Source organism: Phalacrocorax aristotelis, chromosome 8, assembly GCF_949628215.1.
Source record: "Phalacrocorax aristotelis chromosome 8, bGulAri2.1, whole genome shotgun sequence".
Taxonomy (NCBI): Eukaryota; Metazoa; Chordata; class Aves; order Suliformes; family Phalacrocoracidae; genus Phalacrocorax; species Phalacrocorax aristotelis.
The window spans coordinates 36,538,204-36,555,643 of NC_134283.1; the positions used below are offsets into that span (position 1 = coordinate 36,538,204).

General features: G+C 44.0%; 2 protein-coding genes across 7 annotated transcripts in view; both read left to right on the forward strand.

Moving 5' to 3' along the window:
• The window catches only part of LOC142061467 (serine protease inhibitor Kazal-type 5-like), a 49,818-nt gene extending 43,329 nt beyond the window's left edge, over window positions 1-6,489 (forward strand). For 3 of the 6 annotated variants that reach the window (XM_075102574.1, XM_075102572.1, XM_075102573.1), the window contains one exon: window positions 285-6,489. In XM_075102574.1, the coding sequence (XP_074958675.1) occupies window positions 285-838 (554 nt within the window). In that variant the 3' untranslated portion in view covers window positions 839-6,489. The remainder of the gene's footprint in view (window positions 1-284) is intronic. The other 3 variants (XM_075102575.1, XM_075102577.1, XM_075102576.1) reach the window with 2 other exon arrangements.
• Window positions 6,490-6,581: 92 nt separating this feature from the next.
• LOC142061466 (ovoinhibitor-like) lies at window positions 6,582-17,050 on the forward strand. The gene is made up of 16 exons (XM_075102571.1): window positions 6,582-6,703; window positions 7,078-7,097; window positions 7,942-8,078; window positions 8,251-8,311; window positions 8,839-8,972; window positions 9,428-9,488; window positions 10,508-10,644; window positions 11,075-11,135; window positions 11,941-12,077; window positions 12,530-12,590; window positions 13,774-13,907; window positions 13,980-14,040; window positions 15,308-15,444; window positions 15,821-15,881; window positions 16,245-16,360; window positions 16,861-17,050. Exons 1-16 carry the CDS (start codon window positions 6,649-6,651, stop codon window positions 16,904-16,906), a joined length of 1,419 nt encoding a protein of 472 aa, XP_074958672.1. The 5' UTR covers window positions 6,582-6,648; the 3' UTR covers window positions 16,907-17,050.
• The last annotated feature ends 390 nt before the right edge of the window (window positions 17,051-17,440 follow it).

Below are 17,440 nucleotides of genomic sequence, written 5' to 3' on the forward strand. Positions count from 1 at the left end.
TTGCTGCAGCGATGGGATGGTGGGACTGAGCCCATGGGAATGTGCAAACTTTCTAGTGCCTGCAGTGGTGGGCTCTGCCCATTCCTTTTCGCCAGCCCATTTTTTAGCCAAGCTGTCCTTGTGGAGGAGGGAGGACTGTTTCCCCCTGTTGTCCCCCATCATGGGGAGGCAGGGGTCACCCAGAGCATGGGAGCATCACAGCTTTTATGTTTCCCCGTGGTCCTTTCATGTCCCTTTGCCTTTTGGGAATATAGTAATAAACTGTCTGCCTCCTGTCACCCTAGGGCAAGTAAAGGAAGAGTTGATGTTGAGCATCAGGGGAGCTGCCAAGTCCCCAGGACTGCCAGAGCTGTCTTCATCCTCTTCTGCAGTGAACAGGGCCCATCCTTGCTCAGGTGGAGGGCAAAGGGCTGTGGGGACCCAGTGGTGTCTTCCCAGGTCTGCCCCACGCATGCCATTTTGGTGTCTACTGCCTCACTGTGTCTTAGCGTGCTTCTACAATAAAGATAACTCAGCAGCTTCATGTCACTTTTCTTCACTAAGCCTTGTGAGAGGGACACATGGATTCCCCACTCCAGCTTTACACTGTGTGTCCCTTAGGCAACAAGCAAGTGCAGAGGCCCCTGGGTGCGCCAGCTGCTGTAAATACCTGGCAAAGATGTTGGACCCAAGGAGGAAGAGCGTGGTCTGGGGTTTTGTGGGGAGGGACTGGGGGTCAGGTTCTCTGACTTGTTGTGGGGGCTTGGCTCAATCACTTCACTGCCCTTTTAGCCCTTTTCTCTCTCCTGTAAAACTGACATTAAAAGATACTTACCTACCTCAGAGGGCTGTTTTTTGAGATTTAATTGGTTTACATTTGGAAACCTCAGAGGAAAAACTGGTTTTAAAGCACCCCAGATATTGGGCTGGCAGTTTAACTGTTGCATTAAGTGTCCTCTTCCAACCTCTGCTGAGGCACTGGGAAATCTAGACCACTTTGAGCAGCTTTGGGAATTAGATACACCTTGACTGGTTGTGTTAGATGGTGTGCTAAGGCCCTGCCCCATTGAAGCTGGTGCTGGTGACACAGCTTGGAAGGTCTCTGGGATCTGGGGGTGTGAATTTGGCCAGCAGAATTTCTTGCTCTGAGAGGGCAGAAGCACTGATGTCACTATTGAGGCAGTGCTGGCCAAGCAGAAAGCTCAGTCATCTTGGTGGCCCATAGACTGTTACCGTGTGCTTTTGGGCCACCCTTCTGCCTTGGCCTGAACTTTGTCCCCAAACAAGCCTCTGTGGGCTCAAGGGCTCAGCCAGTGCCCATCTCAGGAGCCATCTCCTTCAGGGAGGGGTCTGTCCTTTGGGGTCATGGTGCTATGGGGAAGATGGTGAAGTGAGAAGTTCCATTGTGTTGAACAGCTAAAGCTATTTAAGGAAAAGTGGTTTTTGAGATGTACAGATTTACAGATGGTTCTACTTTGTTTATAGTCTGAGACTTCTTTAAGATGAAGCTAGGTTTTCAAGCTGAAGGTTCATCTGGCTAGTTGGGGCAACACCTTAGAGTGGGGTGGGATTTGCAAAGGAGGAGACTGTGATGGTGGGTTATCAAAAATCTGCTGGCAGTTTACAGGTACTTCCTGTACTTTCTTTTATAGCTGTTACTTAAAGCAAATACATTCTTTATTTGTATAAACTTTATTACACGACATTTCCAGAAGACCTTGAGTGAACATACACAGTGTTTGAGTCCATTTTAGCTGTGACCTGATCTGTAAACACTTTCTATTGCAGATAAGGCTAGAGGGACTTTCTTACAGAATTTTGGCAGGATTTTACCCAATACCAATTAATTTCACTCCCACCAAAGAGATAGGTTGGTTTGTTGGTTTTATTTAGTTATCTTTTTTTTCCTACTGTAGTTAATGAGAATCAATTTTTAACTCTCAAAATGCTTATGCACGCAGCAGGTTTTATTTCTGCTAATAGTAAAAGATGATTTTACTATTAGCAGACTGACATAACTAGTTGTTAACATTTTGTATGCTGACTTCTAATATGAGCTAACACTATGATTTAGAAATAAATTATTACTGCCTATTTCTATGTGGAAAATCCCCTCACCAAGTACAGTAATGCAGGGCAAAAGCCACTAGTTTGGTCCTGGTTAGCTGTTTTGGGGATGCCAAATTTTTCTGCCTTTGAGCTGTGATAAAACAAGTAAGGTATTGAATGTTATTTATGCAACCCAACAATGATGCCTATCAGACAGTAAAAATGTTCTCTTATGATGTCTGCTCACTGATTCCAGCTAAAATCATATGCAGGAACATCTACATGATTTCATAAAAGCAGTGCACAATTTTTGGCTTAAAATAAACTCTTGCAAAGAAAATCAGTGCACTTGAAAGCTGCTATGATTTGCAGTGATTTTAAGTATTTAGGTTTTGAAATAATCACCCATAAAACCTGCATTAACTGTGCTCCAAAAGCAATGAACTGATGAAGATGGTGCCCTAGAAGCACCTTCTGAATTTCTCCTGATGCCAGTAGAAATTATCATCCACAAAAATTGCAGCTGGCAATAAGGGACTGTTAATTAGACTCCAAACCTGTTTACCAAGAAGGTGCAGGACAGTGACTTGCTAAAACCACCTGCGCTGTCATTAACAGCCCTATCAGTGGTGGCAATGCTAACTCCTTTCTGCTTTCAGCAGCCTGCCCTGTCAGTTCTTGCTTTCAACCCCTTTTTGTAGATTGCTCCAAGGGCTTGCCAACGATGTCTTTCCTGAGCAGCGCTGCGTGTGGTGGAGCTCCAGTGGGACTCTGCGTGAGTGATGCTATGCATTATTTCTGTGAGGTTCCTGGAAAGAAAGAGGCAAAAGCTAAAAAAGTATTGGGAATTTATTACCCTTTCTTTTACATTTGTTCTTGGTTACCCTTTGCGTTGTCCTCTAACGCAGTAATGAGGCCAAAACAGTCCTCCTCAAACCTGGAAATGTACAAGTGCTCTGGGAAGTCTTCAGTTTGCTGTAAATTACACTTTATTAAGGGTGACTCTTGCCAAGATCCACAGAACCCATGTGATTCACAGCAGTTGCTGAGGTTTTGCAGAACTGGTGTTATGAATTGGCAGCTTCAGTCTCCAGGCCTCTCAACATGGCTGGGTTTTGAACTAAACTACTGTCTGCAGGGGCCTTGAATCTCTCACCTTTTTTTTTTTTTTTTTTTTCCATAGAAGGTGTCAGGTACTTATGCAATTCTTCAGGGCATGCAAATGCTGCTCTTGGTATGCAGTGAGGACTGTTGAATCTGGCAGTGGACTCAGCAGACCTTGAACTCACTGTGGTGTTTCTCAATTTTCTGCAGTCTGTCCTTTTGGAGTGTGGTAGCTCAGCTCACCACCTCCCAGCTGCACTCACAGCCACCATGGAGGGAGAGCCCATGCATGGCAGCATGGTGTGCTCCAGCCAGGGGACCTCTCTCAGTCTGCTACAGTAGATGGTGCCAGAAATCCTGCAGTTTAGGGGTATTTGCTTCTTTAAAAACTGAGTAAGTTGTGATGTGGAAAGCCTGATGCTGTTTGTGCGGTGAAGCCCCTCTGGGTCTGCTGCAGAGCTCTCTTCTCTGACTTTTCCTGCATCCCTGTGACACTCAATCCCACCAAGCAACTGCTGCCTATGGGCACCTGGGGTTTCAGCATTATTCGCCTTGATTATCTTAACCGCTGCCCTATAGCCTATCTGCTTTTATCCTGGGGATTGGGCTTCTCTCTTTCCCCTATTTAAGGCTCCTGTTTGGCATCTGTTAGCACATCTGTCCTTTCCTGTCAGGGCCTCCCTACTACAGGGAGCTCTTGTCTAGGCCATTTGCTTGAGACCTCCTTGCTCCAGTCTGTAGTAGGAGTCTTACTGCTGCCTAGCCCTCCTGCCAGGACTACAACACAAGAATTTTCAACACTTTCCCCAGCATGAAGGTATGAGTAACTCTGCACAGGTTGTTCATTGAAAACAGTAAGATTTAGATGCAACTACTTTCAGATTACAAATCTAGATGAGAATTTGTGATTTGCCTTGATGTTGAAGGTCCCAAAAGAAACTGTTCGGCGTTAGGCATAGTAACAACAGTGCACTTGGCTTGTGGATGGGAAGCCTAGAAAATTTGTACTTATATTTCTGGAAAACAGATGAGTTGGCTTTATTGCCTTCTGGCCTCAAAGGGGTTGCTTCCTTTCTTGACTCATGTCAGTGAAATTCTGCAGAAATGGTGACAGATGATTCACAGCTGTGACTAGAGGTAACCTGGAGAGGCAGTAGAAGAGAAGAAAGGAGTAGAGTGCCCACGTACGGGCTGTTTGGCCAGGTGGGCTTTGCAAAGCCACCCTCTCCTGGTGTGCTCAGCAAAGGGAAAATAAAAAGGTAGATGTCAACACAGAGTAACTGCAAGTGGGGGTTGCACAAACAAAAAGATGTAAATACACAATGACAACAAAGGTTTCCCTCTCATGCAGCTCCCTGTCCAGCCTGGGTGGGATGTGTTACACCAAAAGTTGCAGCAGGTTGTGAAAGGGCTCTGTCTTGCTTTCCCACCAGACAAACAGCTGGTGGGAAAAGCTCTGCTGAATCGCCCTCCGAGAAGCAGGCAGTTAGCTTGTAGGGTCGCAGGATAGATCTTCCTTGTGCGTGAGGCAGGAGCCTGAAGCTGAACATTATGTGCCTCGTCCAAGGTGAGGCGCAGCAGGCACGTGCTATTGCTGTGGTGATGTTTTCTGGGTCCCAATTCCTGATCTAGATCCTTGACAGGTGTTTGCTGTTCTGTCCCTCTAATCTGTCCCCTACTGCAAACTATTCCCCAAATTTAATAACTTAGCTGGAAGAAAATTGCTTTGAGTTTGACAGAGCATGCTGAATCAATCTATTTTAACTGCAGATTTGGTTTGTAAATAATATCTCCTTTCTGATAAGGTTCAGGTGTCATCTCTGTGGACACTGGCAGAAATTTTCTTGACCATGACAGCTTTTACAGTCTGGCAATTAAGTTGTCAAGATACATTTTCCTCTGCCAGGAAGCATTAATTGATGATAGTCTTGGCTGGAATAAGCCCTGAGAGATGGATATTGTAATCAGGATGAACCGAGGTCCTTGTAGCCGAAGCCTGCATTGGTCCAAAGGTCTGGAGTCCTTGACACTTGATGGAGCTGAGATAAGGGACAGGACAGGAAACATTGGGGCTGAGATGAGGGGGGAGAAGGAAAACAAGATATATGAATAGAGATCTCTCTAATGTCAGTAGAGATTAACGTAGCTGAAAATGCTGGTATTTGGGGAGACTTTAGCTTTGCAGATGCACACTGCAAACTACTAATATTAGCAGAGCTCCTAAATACAAAAGTGAATAGAATTTTCCATTAGGTAATCCCCAAAATTGTGTCATTGTGTATTTGCTTTTCAAGTGAGAAAGATGTTGGAGATTATGTTCTCTTAGAAAATAAAACTGGGATGATTCAACATGAGCTCACTCTGTTTAAGTTATGTCAAAAATAGATCTGCAAGTAAGGATTTTGATTACCAAGTACAGGATTCAAAAGATTAAAAGTTAGTGTGAAATTTGGAGAATTTAGGATCCCAACTGAGAAGACTGGGATTGAGACCAGTCCAAAGAATTGCCAAAAATCTCTTTAAATAAAGGACAAAAAACCATGTTCAGGACCAATTCAAGTTCTGTTACCTTAATAGGGGGCAAACCTTTGGGAGAAATTTGAAGAAAACTAAAGATACACAGCGTAAAGGGATAATGTACACAGTAAATTTTCACGAAGGAAACAATGCGTGGGCTGATATCAACCTTTGCAAAGTTGGCTGACTTCCTAGATAAAGGAAATATAGTACATCTAGTCTATGCAGACGTTAAAAGTATTTGGCCTGCTGCCCTGTGGGATGGCGTCACTTAGGCTTGGTGAGGTGGGTCAGGAACTTGTCATGGGGGAGGTGGTAGCAGATGAGCAGAGGGTACTACGGGAGTTATCGGTGAACAGACAAAAAGATGGATTTTAGGACCAGACTTAATATTTTTGTTCCTTGCTGTAGTACAGAAAAAGTTGGCATGTGGAGCAGAGTCCTGCTGAGGTTGTTTTTCTTTAAAAAAGCAGGATTTCTCCCACCGAGCACTGGGTGACCTTCTGGGCTGAAATGGCCTGGGCTTAAGCTGAGATGAAATACGGTAGTGAAGAGTACAAAATCATGCTCTGTGGTTAAATAACAAGGGTTTTGGCTATCAGCTGGCAGCTCAGTTGAATACTATAGAGGAGGAGAAAGACTTAATTGCATTTAGCCAGTCCCAGGGTAGAGTAGTTGAGTTGCAATGTGCCACAGCTGTGAGGGGCAGCCCAGGGCTGAGGCAGAGCCATCCAGGAGGGGAGGTGTCCTGCCATGCTCCACGCTCCGCTCAAGCCATGCAGAAGGCCCCTTCCTGGCATACGTGCCTGTGTCAATCATTAGCTAGAAACCTAGAGCTAGGTAAACATATTTTTGGCTTTGACAGGCTTGGAGCATTACCTAATAAGGTGGGACCACTTGATATCGTGGTGTGCTATATATTCCTGCTCCTACCTGCAATCTTCCTCTCCCACACACAGAGAGCTAGCAGGGGGTAGTGGAACAGTACCTCTGCCTGCCATGAAGATAACAGGGCTTTTTGTGAGGGCGGCTCTAGCCCTTTGCTGCTGCTTAGGTGAGTATTTCCTGAGATATCGCAGAGGTCAATCTAGGTGAATCAGAGCTGAATTTTCATTTCAGTAAAAGTATTTGGGTCTTCTAACATGGAGGAGAGCCTTATTCCATGAAGAAATATTCTTTCTGAGAGAGTGTAGCAAAAAAATTAGACTTCAACACCAAGGTTTTGGCAAACCTCATACAGGCCACTGTTTTCATCATCTTGGTTTGTTATTTAGTAACTTCTAATACATTCTCTGACCATTTACTGGCATAATGTAAAACTCCATACTAGTCAACAACAATCACTGAATGTAACAGTTTCATGAAAGATTTACATAATCTTCTCTGCATATCAATATTTTCTGTTCTGTCTCAATTTTTTTTTTTCAGGTATTGCCTTTGGAGTTGAGGTGAGCTACAGATCTATTTATTCTGTTCTATTCCAGGTTTCTAGTAGAAACATTATGTAATTACCTGATGAGCAAGTGGATTAAATCTAATGAAAGCTTAGCTGTTCAAATAACATTTGCTAGTGCATGGTTGAATGATATTACCAATTTCACGGGAAAGTAAAAGATTCCCCATTTTTTTAAACAATATTTTCAGTTCATTAAATAAAATTAGGAAAGTGCAAGTAATTATACAGTTCCATTATATTAACTCTTAGATGTATTTCAGTTACTCCAAGCCAAAGTCAGTAGGTTACCTTCTCACGAGGAATACTGTCTTAAGGTGATACGCTCGAAAGCATCAAAGACTGATTCTGATACTTTTTCTATATGGTAAGACCTGTAGAACTGTGTTCCTGGCATAGGTTTTCTATACCTATATCATAGAGAGGAAAACACAGTGTCTGTGTGATGGATTTGTCTGCAGGTTCTTCCCACGCAGTTATGAGACTCCTGTAGGTCACCAGAGACTGCAGCACGATTTGAAACAATCAGATTTTGAGCTGAGGGGCTCTGGTGTACAGCTGGGCTCCCAATTACTAGCTGCATTCATTAGGCACCCTCTCTCCCACAGCAGTCCTTCCTCTGTGCCCTACGTCCCGCAGACCCCAGCAGGAAAGCACAATCAGAAAATTCTGTAGAGAAGATTCACTCCTGACTGCCTGAGCAGATTCAGGATAATACATCTAATTCACCTCCTGGCAGGAGCTGCAGGCGCGCTGTGGCTGTGGTGGTGGGAGGCTGCATGGGGCTTTCTTTCCATGAGGGAGCCAATGTTGGGGCTGATCCTGTGCTGTTTTCACAGATTGATTGCACCCAGTATTCCAGTGGCGTCAGCAAGGATGGGACGGCCTGGGTAGCTTGCCCGAGGAACTTGAAGCCAGTCTGCGGCACTGATGGCATCACATACAGCAACGAGTGTGGGATCTGCTTCCACAACAGGTCAGTATTACTGGAAACCCAGAAGAAGCTGCAGGGCAAGGGGCTCAAGGTGTAAGGGTGGCACCTTCATCCTCCAAAGGTGGACGGGGCAGAGTCAGCAGCTGGGTGCTGATGCTGCCAGCCTTGAGGCAATGCTGCTCTGTGACTGTGACACAGGTCTGCTTTCTTCTAGGAAACAGGGAGCCAGTGTGGAGAAGGCACATGATGGAGAATGCATGCTGAAATCTATTACAGTAAGACAAAGTCTATGGAAGAGTTCAGATGGTTGTTAAAGGGGACAGTTCAAACACCACACGAGAGGAAAACAGAATGTGCACAGCTGGTCTGCACATCCCAAAGGGAGTTAAAACCTGATGATAACCAAAGCTGAGAGAGTATTTATGGGCTATCTGGTACCATGTCTCTGTGTTTTTTTGAGTTCAGACTTCTAGCCTCTGTAATTGGGAATAAAATGAAAATGTTGTGTTGGCTGAAGGTTGGATTTCACCACCTGGACAGCTCCAGCAGGGTCTTATGAAGGACCTCACAAATTTTAAGTCACAGTCCTTGCTATGCCATCTGTTTTTTAGCAGGAGACAGTTCCCACAGAACTGACTCTGGCGTACACTTTTGATAATGGAATTAGTTTGATGCTGGATTTTTCCCCAAAGGCTGAGGGAGAGTAAGAAGACTATGTAAGAGTGTTATATCTTTATATTGAAAATATGTTGGCTTCCCCCTTCTCTTTCCTTTCCCCTCCCCATTCCTGATATTTTTGCAGATCGATTGCAGTAAGCACCAAAAAATTGTAATAGATGATCACGTCATGGTAGCATGCCCAAGGATACTGAAACCAGTCTGTGGCTCAGATAGTTTCACTTATGACAACGAATGTGGGATTTGTGCCTATAATGCGTAAGTCTTGTTCATAGAACATCCTTCTGGATAATTAGCAATAGTTAAGGCTCTCAGAAGAACTTCTGTAAATCACTAGTTTTTAAGGCTGTTGTCTCTGTAGGTCTCTTTGGAGCTGGCTCCTTGTAATTCTCTAGTCACCCTGAGTTTTCTTCCCCATTTTCTGTCTGTGCTCATGATGGGAATCACAAAAGAACCAGAGGACAACCCAGGGCAGAACCACAAGCAGATCGAAGTCTTCGTCTTAGTACCTAATTAGTCTTAACACTTAATTGCCATGTGGTATGGAAATACCATGCATTTGCTGCTACCATCAGTGGGGAGCATTCAGACAAGTCAAGTGGTGGGAGTGTCCCACAAGGTGGATGGGACCTTGCTTTCTCATCCCAGTGCCTAGAGTATAAAGGGAAAAGTTATTCTGAAGGCTTCCTAACCAAAACATTTCTTTTTTTCAGAGAACATCACACCAACATTAGCAAATTATATGATGGAGAATGCAAGCAGGACTTTGCCCCTGTAAGTGCAATAGAAGTAAAAAATCCATCTCTTAGGGCTGTTCATAGAATCCTGAGAAGCCCACAGATTTCCCTAGGAAACTGCAAAAGGACCATATGACAAGGCTTACGAGGGTCCCAGTCTATGCTTTGCTTTTCTGCCCAGTGAGGGTGGCTTTTGCATCCTCCCTACTCTAAAGAGAGGGTCATCCTATGCATACCAAACCAATCTGACAGAGAGAAAGGAGATGAATACAAATTGAGAAGCTGCAGTGAGTCAGTGCTGCAGAACTCATTTCCCTATGTACTAAGCTGTCTTTTGTGCCCAGGCGAAGGGGAGGCCCAAGATTTCACTTGCCAACATGCTGTGCAGGTTGGCAGTTTTCTTTCTGGAGATGACAAGCGTTTCCACGCTTTACAACAGGGATTAAAAACTCCTGTGCTGGTTGCTTTCACAAACATAGTGAGGCTCATAAGAACACTAAGTATATGTATTTATAGAGTAATGTTTATTGTGTATTTGTAGAAGGCCAATGGTCTGGTGCCTCAGGAAAAGAAGCTTCTATATTTCAGCATCAAAATTCTGGAGTGTAGAAAGTCCATTCCCCAGCTGATAACCATTTTTTCTCTATGCTTTCAAACCCTGTGCTTAGCTACAGGGAATCTGAAGTAATAAGTAGTCACAGAGCTGGAGAAGTGGGGAGAAAACCAACACAAACCAAAAGAGTACTAGTCAGATTTCCAGCTGGTGAAAAATGTTTCCTGCTAAAACCATCTTTTTTATGAGAATGGGCCCAAACTTTTGTACGGGTTCTTCTGCCTGAAGGATCCCTTCTCCAAGATAGTCCTTCTTCTTGACTCCTAGAGAACTAGGACAATATTCAGAGAGCTCATTTATGGCTGAAGCTTTAGCTTCAGTGTATCAGGGCTTTGTCCTGTTGCAGAAACAACGGAGGCTGGGATACAGAAAGAAAAAGTTTTGCATCTACTTTTCTTGCATAACAAGGGTTCCATTAGAGCTAATTCTCTTTCTTTTGACAGATTGACTGCAGTAAGTACCCAACAGAAACCACTGAAGATGGCAAAGTATTAATATCCTGTCCAGACATCCTGCGTCCAGTTTGCGGCACAGATGGCGTTACATATGATAATGAATGTGGGATCTGTGCCCACAATGAGTAAGTACCATCCACAGAGCACTCCTAAATAGCCAGCAATACTTTGCAGTCCAGAGAACCATCCTTCTGCATTTCTGCTTATTTCTATTTCTTCAAGACTTTTAGAAATTGGATTGGTTTTGGGTTTACCTTGAGTTTCCTTCTGGTATCTTCTTTGTGTTTATGAGGGGAAACCTTGAAAAGTCAGATGGCAGCTCCTTGGATTAGTCTGTAGGCTGGGCAGTGATTGAGCAGAGGAAGGAATAATTCAGAATATTGCTTTAAATTGCATGTATGAGAAGATGTGATGAACTTGTTAATGAGTAGAGTAATGTAGCTATTCTGATAAGCTCTTACAGAGTCTGAAGCCGTGGTTTGCTTTATTTTGCATGTGACTGTGGCCAAGTGGTTAAGCATTTAGTTCCTCAACTTTATTGTTTCTCTCTTCCAGACAACAGAGGACCCATGTTGGCAAAAAGCATAATGGAAAATGCAGACAGGAGGCTTCCGAGGTAAGTGTCCAATATAAGGTATATTTCTTCTCTTATTTGTATAAACTGGAAGGTTCTCTGAGGCTACATCTACTCTGAAAGTGAGCTGGCCTGAAGCTTGGCTTTCTCCACATGTTTATTAACTCTTGTCAGCCCCTTGCATTGAGGATACTTACAAATCCCATCTGTACCAAGGCAGGTGTCCTCTGGGCCATCCTTGCCTGCACAGCCCTGGCAGATGGGCTGCATGGGAGCTAGGCACAGAGTTTTCATTATGAATTCATACTTACACCAACCTTTGGGGTGGAGATATATTCTGGTATATGGAGCACACCTGAAATTTTGGTCTGAGTGTATCAGCTGAGAAGTCCCAGAGCTGGTGTCTAGGACATGCCAACACATAAATGTGGAAGTTGGTTGGTTTGGGCTTAGATCTTCCTTTGAGGATGCTCTTCAAATCCATTGTCAGCAAAGTCCAAATTCCTTCACTATTTTTGTGTTTTGTTTATATCTGTAATGCAGAATGAAAAGGGGACTACATTTTTCTCTACTATTTTCTTTCTTTTCTGGCATATCTTGCATTGGGATTGACCGAGCTACTTATCCTAGTGATCTGGCATCTCACAAACTATGCAGTGCTATGCAGTTCTGTCTGTGCACGACAGGATTCATGCAGAACTGACTCAGCCTGGTTTTGAGAGAACTGAGACATAGCACTAGTGTTGTCCCAGCATCCCAGCATAAAAGACGTGGTGGGAGGTTACATTGGGTTTTTTCTTGGAGAACGAGGACTTCCCCAGGTTTGAACCTCTTGGTTTTTTTGTAGATTGATTGCAGTCAATACCCATCAGGAATGATTAAGGGTGGTAAATCCCACATATATTGTCCGAGGATCCTGCTCCCAGTCTGTGGCACAGATGGATTCACTTATGATAACGAATGCGGCATCTGTGCCCATAACCTGTAAGTACTGTACATAGGACACTTTTGGAGTGACCAGTCGTGGTTAGTGCTCCAGATGGCTTTTCTTTTGAAACCAATACATTGATATGTCTCTGATTCTCTTTCAACCTCCTGAGCCCCTGTCACCTTGATTTTTGTTCCCTGATGCTCTGTTTGTGCTCATCAGGGAGATGTGGGAGACTCAACTCTCCATCTGAGCACACTGAGGGCTATGGTATTTGGGCAGAGGCAAGAGTGGATGGGGCTGCTACATGGCACACAGTGAGGACACCTGATAGATTCATTACTGCTTAAGATTACACTTGCTAATGACCGGGAGAAGCTGGTTCGTTAGGCAATCAGATGCCTCCTTTATCATATATATTGGCTATGAGTTTGGTTTGCTTTCTGTGGCACCCAGGTGCCACAGGGCTTAGCTGGTGAGCACGCTAACATCAGCCTCTCCCTTTCAGAAAACATGGGACTGACATTAAGAAAAGCCATGAAGGAAGATGCAAGAAGGAAACTGTGTCTGTAAGTGTACCTAGTTATAAAATAAGCACTATCTCCTACTCTTCAGTCTCCAGAGAGACCCTGGCTGGGCTCAGGGCACCTGCCGTGCTCCTGGATGCATGGAGGGGTGATGCACACGGCTGGTGCTGGTGCTGCAGTTCTCCCTAGCTACTCACAGCAGCTGCTGCCAGTGTGCTGTACTTGAGGGTAAGAGAGAATGCGAACAGGCCGGGACTTCAAAAACAAAATGTCCCAGTACTGGAGATCTCTTAACAGAAATCATCAGAGGCAGCCCAAGAACCATGTAGCTCATTTTAGCACAGTAGGAGAGGAAGACAGAAGGCTGTGTTAGATGTCTGTGTATTCATTCAGTGCTAGGATTTCCACTGCACTAGACAGGCAGGTTAAAAAAATCCTTATGCTCTGGTCAGCCAGGAAAAATCTGCCCTCAGGTATGCATACAGAAATAGCTTTATTATCCTGCACAGTAACAATATGTGCTGATAATATCTCAATGCATTTATTCTGCTTATGCAGAGCAGCTCTAAAGCACTGAAAATAATTTCATGCGTCCTGAGGGACTGGAATATATTTTTCTATAGTAAAGACACGTTGTTAAAATGCTGTCTTTGCTTTAATTTGCTCCTGGACCATGTGGGAAATATGGGTAATAAGAGACACTGCGTTGGGGAAACTCTGCAAAATGACAGTGAAGTGTCAGTGATGCTTAGCTAGTGTAGGCTGACTTCCAAGAGGTGTTTGTCTATTCATCCTCAAATATTTAAACTGGTAGATTTTATATATTGTAAGTATTTTTGCAATAGGAGCTGGTGAAATTGTTCTTGCTGTTGTTTTGAAGAATCTGAAACAAAATCTGTTAACTATGTCAAGGTGAACTTAATGTCAAGCACTTTACATCAGATTCCTTGGATTAAATACTTGTTTTAAAACTTGCATACATACTACTGTAGGAAAATAATCTTTTTGGCCAGCTTTTCCTTTCTTCCCTCTGTTAGAAGACAATACCGAACCCAACTACAATTACTTAATTCATTTCTAATGGAAGACTAAGCTCAAAAACTGATGTGATTTTTTCCTCTGGCAGAAGCCTTTAAAATCTGGAGGATCGGAGTGGACAGACTGCAGATGAGCCACTCTTCCATCTCCCAGCAGCTGACCCAGCATTGTTATTTTATCTCCCCAGGTTGACTGCAGCACATACCTGAGCAATACCAAAACTGGCGAAGCCATCCCAGCCTGCCCCTTCGTCCTGCAAGAGATCTGTGGGACAGACGGTGCCACCTACAGCAATGACTGTGCGCTGTGTGCCCATAACATGTAAGTCCTGGGCTTCACCCGCTGAGAACTCTGCACCTTGTTGAGCATTTTTAACTCTGCTTTCTCTTCCAGTGAATTTGGAACCAGTGTTGCCAAGAAGCATGATGGAAGGTGCGTAGAGGAAGTTCCCCAAGTAAGTGAAACCTAAAGAAAAATAAGAGCTTGAGGTGGTGCTGATTGCAGAACTTGAATAAACACTGGATGGTTTTGGTGGTATAGCCTCCACTGGGGGTGGCGGCCTGTGCTGCCCTTCCTTTTGCGGGTGAATATCACCCTCCCAGCTGCCAGAACGTTGTGCACTTCCTGCGGGCAGTCAGGAAAAGAAAGAGGAGAGGACGGGTGAGGAATGAGTTATGAGACAAGTAGCATGAATGATTTAAGGCTTTACAAGACAAAGTCCCTTTCCAACAGCAGTCAATCATAGCTACTGCAGGAACTTAGCAGGCTGCTTCGGCAATAGGGGAAGGGGATGCAGAGGACCCAGAGTGTCCGATGCCTTCAGGATGCATTTTACAAAAATATGTTCTGCAAAGATTAGAAAATTCCCTGTGTTTTGAATGCTGATACCTAATGCACCAGGGGATTCAAATGCTTTTTTTTTTGTAAATGAAATATAATCTAATATATACCAACAATTAATCTTGTAAAAATACCAGATTAACTATATTTGGCCAGCTGTAAACTATTTACACTCACTGGGGAATAGAAGAACAAAGCCATCTCATTAGCATATTAGCATGTGTTTGAAAGAGTCAACAACCCGAGTCAGATATTTCATTTCTATACAAAAAAACTGTGAAATGTCATTCTGTTGTTTCCTGAGTACGCTCTGTGCTCAGACCGGGTGAGATGCATAAATCAGGGAGGAAGAGCTCACACTGGAGAAACTGGGAGTGCTAAAACACAAAGCCAATTCTTCAACTGGTGTAAATCAGCTTCAACTGCTGTCAGTCCTGCTGGCAGATTTCAACACTCAGAGCCGTCCTGTTGCAACAAAAGGCCTGTCAGCACATCTCCCCTCCATTCTTGTGGGCTGTGAAAAACTCCTTGGTCACAGTCAGCTCTCTTGCAGGAAGTGCATAATCATGCCATTTTGATTTGCAGATTATTTTTGTGGTGCCTTTTGTAATATCCTGGTAGGTTCAGCAAGGTATAGGGGCTTCATGATAAATACAAAGCTGAATGAGTGATGCCTACCTTCAACCCTTGATTCAGTCTTCTCTAGCATGAGGTTATGAAAGGAAATTGCTAGTTTTCCATGAAGAATGAGATAATATATAACTGTAGTTAATTCTATGGCAGTTCCTAAAAGGCAGAGGCATAAGCAGGTGGGATTGTGCCTGGGTGCCCTTGCACAGAGCAGAGCCTGTGATGGAGTTTTTGCCCTCTTTGTTTCCCAGTTTGACTGCAGCCAGTACCAAACATCTGTGGTGGAGGGCAGCAAACAGCTGATGGTCTGCACAATGATCTATGATCCTGTCTGTGGTACCGATGGTGTCACTTATGCCAGCGAGTGTACACTGTGTGCCCACAACCTGTAAGTACTCATCCTTCTCCCCAGGTAATTTGTGGTGGTGCTGGTTGGATCCATTTTTGAGTGCCAAGTAATGTGCAAGGGTTCTCTCTGAAACACTCTGCTGAACGGGTGCTATTTATCTACCTGTTTTCCTGGTTGGTGTTCAACATGGGGTTCAACCCTGTAGCCCCACAAAGACGGATGCATCAACTTGGGAGATCGTTATTTCAAAAGACACATGCCTGGTCCATAAGGGCATGTTCTTGCTAGGCTGTGCAGGCAATGCTAAGCTAATTATTTTGAAAGTCTCCTGTGCACTACACAGGAGTGAGGTTATGTTCTTGCACTGGGGTTGTAATGAGGAAGATTATGGCTAACAACAGTCATCTTCCTCCAGGGAGCATCGCACCAATGTTGGCAAAAGAAAGAGCGGACGCTGTGAAGAGGATGTTACAAAAGTGAGTGGGAAAGAACGGGAACAAAAAGCAAGGTCCAGTGTCGGTTAAGCTCATGGGGGACTGTCCTCTGCTCTGGTTTACAAACTGGGGAAATGGTGGTGTGCAGGCCTAAGGACATCCTTTGGGAATTTCACAATGGTCGTAAAACAGCCAACATCCATCCCATTGCTCTAACTGTGCATGAAAAGACATGGCAGTGAGCAGAAATAGTACAAGAGCACATCTGCCACCTGGAGGAAACTTGGAGTTGGTTATTATGATGTTACAGACAGTTTTATTTCTCAGTGGGGTGTTGTTCCTTATGCTGGGGAGACCACGGTTTGCTCTCAGGCAGAGATACTCATGTTTGTCTTCTGTGTGCAGGAGTATTGCAAGGGCTTCCAAGAAATCTCTTCTTTCTGCACCATGGAATATATGCCCCACTGCGGCTCTGATGGCAAAACATATGGCAACAGATGTGTTTTCTGCAATGCCTACCTGTACGTACAAAAGCAAACCCTTCCTTTCATGATCAATTCCTGTACCTACAATGAATGCAGGGCTGTTTTCATAATGCATTTTTAACTAACTGCTTATAGGCATATACTGGACATCTCTAGTGCACCATGACGTGTGCAAGGAGATGGGCCTTTTGCATTTTAAGGGAAAATGTGAAAGGCCCATTTCTGTGATCTGTACGTGGCCTCCTGTTTGTTAACTTCAAGGATATTTTACTCATTTTTTCACCAGCACATAATCTGTCCCACAAGCTCATCAGGGCATGTGGAAAGTACTTCACAAAACCAACTGGATTATATCAAATGTGTGAAACCTTTTGTCTTTCCTTTAATGATAATAATGAAAGAGTGTATTTGGGCTTTTAAGACTGTTCTTTACCTCCACTCAACACCAGCCAACACTTGGGCTGGTGAAGTGAGGAACAGGGCTTCAGCACTGAATATGCTCTGTGTCTAACACTTCTCTCTCCTTTTCTCACCAGGAAAAGCAATAGGACTCTCAACCTTGTGAGTATGACTGAATGTTAAGTCTGCACTGGAGTCCAGCCCAGGAAGACAAGCTCCCTTGCATGTGACTTCCCATGGGCTGATCTTCCCCAGCAACTTTCCTTCAGTTTGTCTCATTTCCTTAGCTACTGAAACACTTATTCAATAAACTCACTTGGCAATGTTTCTCAGTCTTAATGCCATGTCTCATTCTTTTTGCCCCTTCTCCCTGACATGGCACTTCCAGCAGTGCGGATGTATTTTTCTACTGATGTTCTGCTCTACCAATGTGGGTAAATCTATTCTTGCCATGTATCATAGAATCATAAACCTTTCTATGATTTGAGGTTGGAAGGGACCTTTAGAGGTCATCTAGTCCAACCCCCCTGTAATGAACAGAGACATCTTTAACTAGATCAGGTTTCTGAGAACCCCGTCCAACTTGACCTTGAATGTTGCGAGGGCATCTACCACCTCTCTGGGCAACCTGTTCCAGTGTTTCACCACACACATTGCAAAAAAATTTTTCTTTATATCCAGTCTAAATCTATGCTCCTTTAGTTTATAACCGTTACC